The following is a 6,000-nucleotide window of genomic DNA, read 5'->3' as shown; positions in this document are numbered from 1 at the left end:
TTGTCGGCTCATCACAAAAACATGTATTGGAATTGGAAAAGATTCAGAAAAAGGCAACAAATGATTAGTTATATGGAACAGCTTCCATATAAGGAGAGATTAATAAGACTGAACTTTTCAGCCTGGGAAATACATGACTAAGAGGGATCTTACAGAGGTCTATAAAATCATGACTGGTGTGGAGAAAGTAAATAAGGAAGTGTTATTTACTCCTTCTCATAACACAAAAACTAGGGGGTCACCAAATGAAATTAATAGGGAGCAGGTTTAAAACAAACAAAAGGAAATATTTCTTCACACGACACAGTCAACTTATAGAACTCTTTGCCAGAGGATGTTGTGATGGCCAAGACTACAACAGGGTTCAAAAAAGAACTGGACCTATCCTCTGTGAATTTATCTATCAATGGCTGTTAGCCAGGATGGGCAGGGATGGTGTCCCAAGCCTCTATTTGCCAGAAGCTGGGAATGGGCGATGGGGTGAATCACTTGATGATTACCTATTCTACTCATTTCCTCTGAAGCACCTGGCACTGGCTACTGTCGGAAAACAGGATACTGGGCTCGATGGACCTTTTGGTCTGATCCAGTGTGGCCATTATTATGTTCTTATAATGGTAGCATCCATATAAAGAAATGATCCTTATACATAGAGAAAGGAGTGCAAGTGGGAATATAACAGAGGTAAATGGACACAGTGATTGGCACAGGTTTTGTTAGTTGAGCATTTTGGGAAAAGTGGGTATTTTCGTTTAAACATTCTTTTGTGAAGGAGAGAGATTAGTCAGGGTTGTGGATTTTTTTTGTTTTGTTTTGTTTCTCCAGTTACACACTAGCAGAGAACTCTTGCCTTCTCCTCTTGATTCTGAAACTCCATTATGTGGACTGGCTAAGGCCCTGTCTATACTCTGAGCAGAACAGCGGTGGTACGGTGACAGCGGTGTTTAAATATACCAGCAAGATTCTAACATTGTGATCGTTGTGGACAGGAGCTTTCTGACTGAGAATAATGTGAACTATGTTATAAAACAATTTTATAGGCTTCCTATGGGGATAGTTGATAGCATATTTCTATGGCTAGGATTTAGCAAAACATTATCAGAGTGCTGAGCCTTATACTGCCGAGATGTCGTCTGTACAAGAAATTCATCCTCACAGGTCTTGTGCAGCAGAAATCCATTGAATGATTTTGATTCTAATAATCTGCATTACAATTAAACTATCATGCTTCCACTCTTCTGGAATTGAACAGGTTTTGGATTTACTACTTTCTAAAAATTGTATTACATGTAATCTTATTTTTCAACTCTCGTTTCCAGATTTTAAAAGGAGACTGCCTCTTGGATTTTTGCAGCTTTGCAGATAACAAGTAAGTTCTGGATGATGTTCTTAAGCAATGGTAAACTTAAGCCATTTATACATGCAAGAAGCATCTCAACTCTGCTCCACAGCTGTTTCATTTTCCAGTGGGAGCAGAGCTTAACTCACTTGCTCCAATACTTACTTACTGGAAATCAAGTCTTGGAGGGTCACCAGCAGCAACAGAGGCCAGGGAGACCAGGCCCTGCAGTGAGCCCAAGGGAATCAGGATAGGGCAGAGGTTCTCAACCCATGGCCCCATGTCTGTTTATGGCCCTGTCAGCACACAGCTGCAGCCTATGTGATATCCTCAGGGCCATGCAGGTAGTATATATATTGTGTGGATATGGTGTTAGAAAAAGGGAGTCATGGCATTTATCAGCATGTGCACGATTACTGATATTAGTTAGGTTCCAATCACAGAGTGCTATTACTAAAATCAATAAATGTTTTGACTATTCATTGCTTTCAACTGTACTGACTAATTCCATTGGCTAGTTTTATCTGGCTTCTTTAACAGCTTAACTCTTAATAAATGCAGTATGACTTCTTTTCCAGAAAAGCATTGAATAAGGAGTATGAAGAGTATGTTTTATCAGTGGGTGACTTTGATGAGAGGGTTTTCTTAGGAGCAGATGCAGAAGAAGAAATTGGAACTCCCCGAAAGTTTGCTGCTGACATGCCAGTGGGGAAAACAACAACAAGAGCTCATGTGGAGTGTCATCTTCAGCAGCATTTTGAAAATGTAATTTAACCTGTCTATTTCACTATTATTATTTACATATGCAGGTTTCAATGCCCACTGTTTGTCAGAAATGGAGGAAAATACATTTTACGTGTAACCCGGGAATATTGTTCGTTATACACCTCTTCACCGATATAACGCAGTCCTTTTGGGAGACAAAAAATCTCACTGCGTTATCGGTGAGACCACATTGTATCAAACTTGCTTTGGCACCCCTCCCCCCATTCCTTGTTCTTTGACTGCCCCCTCCAGAGACCCCTGTCCCTAATCAATCCCAGGACCATACCCAACCCCCCTGTCCCCGACAGCTCCGACCTCTATCCACCCCCCCACCCCGCCCCCTGACAGGGAGTCACCGGCAGCGGTGGGAAGCGGAGTAGCCCAGCCCTAGCCTGCTCCACTCTGCCACCACCCAGCCACAGCACTCTTCTTCCCGCTGCTGGTGAGTGCAGGGAGGTTGGGGAAAGGATGCCTCCCCACACTCACCTGCGGCAGGAAGTAGAGCGACACGGCCCCAGCCTGCTCCGCTTTCCTTGCCCTGGCCCCAGCTGTGTTGCTGGGGGGCAGCTGGGGAAAGGCCCTGCACTCACCTGCGGTGGGAAGTAGTGTCACAGCTGGGAGCTGGGTGGGGCTGGTCTGCTCTGCTTCCCGCCATTGGTAAGTGCAAGGAGGTTGGGGAAAGGATGCCCTCCGCACTCATCTGTGACGGGAAGCAGAGCAACGCGGCCCCGCGGCACTCTGCTTCCCACCACAGGTGAGGTGCGGGGAGGTCAGGGAAAGGATGCCCCCCATGTTCACCTGTGGTGGGAAGTGGAGCTGGCGGAATAGAGTGGGCTGGGGCCAGACTGCTCTGCTTCTGCCACTGCTGGTGAGTGCGGGGGGGATCCCTTCCCCCAACCCCCCTCCCCCAAGTGACACAGCTGGGGCCAGGACGAGGGAAGCAGAACAAGCTGCTCCCAGTCCCCTGCTAATCCCCTGGGCCACTCTGGGAGTGCGGGGCCCCCAAAAGTGCCCTCCCACAGTTCCTGCCCCCCAGACTCTGGGGGGAAGCCTCTGACCACTCCTGAGACCCTCTGCCCGTTATCAAACCCCTCGGCCCTGGGTTGGCCCAGCGCTCTTAACATGCTGCTCAGATCTTTACTGGCTTGTATGCGAACCCGCATTATATCAGGTCGCATTATATTGAGGTAGAGGTGTATCTCTCTTCCTCTTTGCTTCAGTAGATAATACTTCAAATATCTGGAACTAGGAACTCACTCTTCACAGGATGCTTTGTCATGTGACATCATATACTTTGGCATTTTAAGGAGTTGAGTCTGAAAATATAGGCTTTGTAACTAGGTTTTTTAGCTTGGATAACCAAATAAGAGTATTAAGAAATCTTAATGTATTGATTTAAAAAAAAAAAATAATAATAATTAATCCTTCTCTGAGGCAGTTAACCCCAGCACATTTTACTATTTTGTGAAAAATAGAAATCAAAACACACTAGAAACAAAGTGCCTGTCATCTGTCTAGTTTCATTGTCCATGCTGGATGAACTGCAAAAATTAAGCCAGCTGCATAAATCTACTTATTTCTCATTATCTTCAACTGGTGTTTGAGATGAGAGTGGGAAGAATATTTTCAGTGGTCACTTTAAAAGAAAAGCTAAGGGGGGAAAATAAGAATTAGATGTCAGAAAGATGGGGTATAATGGGTAGTAGTATCCAGGATATTAGAGAGACAAGGTGGGTGAGGTAATATCTTTTATTGGACCAGTTTCTGTTAGTGAGAGAGAGAGAAGCTTTCAAGCCACACAGAGCTCCTCTTCACATCTGGGAAAGGTATTCTGAGAGTTACAGCTAAATGGAAGGTGGAACAGATTGTTTGTTTAGCATGAGTAGTAAGTACATATTCTAAAGGACCATTCAAACTACAGAACATCTCTGGGAGAAACCATGGCACCAGTGCCCATCACACATGCGACACCCAAACATCATCAATTTGTAAAGACTGCCCCTCACTGGAGCTGAATTATCTGTACTCTCTCAGGGACTGAACTTCTGCCGCACCGCAGTGCCTGAGACCATCCTAACATGGAGAACGAGAAGAGTTGTTCTGCCATTTCTACATCAAATAATTCTTTCACAACAGTGACAACAACAGTCAGTTACCACATTCTCACTGACAATCCATCAGAAAAAAATCCTCTGACTAGACATCACAGAGCAGATGAACCCACACTCTTGATCATTACATTGATTGCTTCAGGAAAAAAATTGACTATAAAATCCCTAACAAACATATCCACCATAATCTCTCCACTGTTGAGAGGACAGGTATACAGTCACTGAAATCTAACCACAAGATAGTGATCAAACCAGCAGACAAGAGGGTGCCATTGTAATCCTCAAATGTGATGATGTCGTTAACGAGGCTGACCAACAACTCTCCAACACCACTTACTATAAGGAACTCAAAGATGACCCCACACCACAGTTTATCCAGGAACTTAAGGATATCATCAAAATCCTCCCCTCACCCCCCAAAAAAAAAAAAAAAAAAAAAACTTAAAGACATAAATGTACACCCTCAGCTGCGTGAACCCACCCCATGGAGCTTCTACATGCTTACCAAGATAGACAAATAAGGGATCCCAGGCAGACCCATCATATGTGGCTGAGGCACTCTAACTGAAGGAATATCGGTACTCTCCAAAATCATCCTCAAACTACGTCCACACAAAGAGCCAGCTTCCTTCAGGATGCCAATGATGTACTCCACAAACACTGCAATATTAACAGCCTCCCTCAGAACACCATTTTTGCCACCATGGATGTCACTTCTCTATACATCAACATCTATCACAATGACAGCATAGCTGCCTGCTTCAAATATTTACAAGACCATAGACAACCCTCTCATCCCTTTCATCCATACCCATAATATTTACATTCAACAACAAACATTTTGCCCAAACCATGGGAGCAGCCATGGGTATTAGGATGGCTCACCAATATGCCATCCTCTTCATGAAGAATTATTTCTGGAAAAATGCACCATGAAACCAATGATACACTTGAGATACATCAGTGATATTTCCACCCTCTGAGGGAGTTTAAGCTGTCTTTTTCCATAGATTCCCCCCCCCCCCCCATAGACTTCAGCCACCACCGCACCATTAAGACTCTTCTGGGACACTTCCACATTAGCAATCCACTTCCTGGAACCACAAGCGTCTATCAGCAGTGAAACATGTATATAGAGAAACATATATACAGAGAACCACCACATCTACCTTTATAGATTAGTATAACCACACAGAATGCATCAGAGATCTGTTATCTAACGCCAGAGCCAAAGAATATGCTCCAGGGAGAAAGTCGGGGTAGAACACCTAACGCACTACTGTTCTTCATCAAACAGGACCTGCTGCCAGAGAAGTAGATCACACATCGCTGGACCCGGGCCACCTAAATACTTGAAGAACCTGCTTCATGCAGAAAAAAAACCCCTCACCCACACCCCTAGTTGTTGCCCTACCATCACGACGGGAGACCTATAATGGGGTTCGTCCAAACAGTTACAACCCCATACTTGAAAGGGGACCCCATCCTCCATAAGAAATCTTTCCTGAACCCCCAATACTCTGGCAATTCAAACAAGCCTCAACCTGTAAGGTCCTCATCAATAGCAGCTGACACAGATCAGACAGCACCAGCCAAAACAGCCAGACCGTTGACAGAACAACAATATATAACCTCAAAACACATCTCCAATTGCTACAAATGATCAACACCCCCCACACCTTTAAGAATCCATGGAATCTTAACATGGGGTATAGCTCATCCAGTGCACAAAATGCCACCAATAACAGTCTATGTGGGTGAGCCAGACTATCACTATGTCCTCAA

At 44.5% G+C, this 6,000-nt stretch overlaps 1 protein-coding gene across 1 annotated transcript in view; it reads left to right on the top strand.

Annotated features, from left to right (window-relative positions):
- RBL1 (RB transcriptional corepressor like 1) overlaps positions 1-6,000 on the top strand; it is a 109,223-nt gene that overhangs the window by 22,531 nt on the left and 80,692 nt on the right. Inside the window, 2 exon segments of the mRNA XM_075072428.1 lie at positions 1,320-1,369; positions 1,918-2,104. Coding sequence (XP_074928529.1) covers positions 1,320-1,369; positions 1,918-2,104 — 237 coding nt within the window.

This window comes from Chelonoidis abingdonii, chromosome 14 (assembly GCF_003597395.2).
Source record: "Chelonoidis abingdonii isolate Lonesome George chromosome 14, CheloAbing_2.0, whole genome shotgun sequence".
Taxonomy (NCBI): Eukaryota; Metazoa; Chordata; order Testudines; family Testudinidae; genus Chelonoidis; species Chelonoidis abingdonii.
This window is presented reverse-complemented; position numbering and strand designations above follow the sequence as displayed.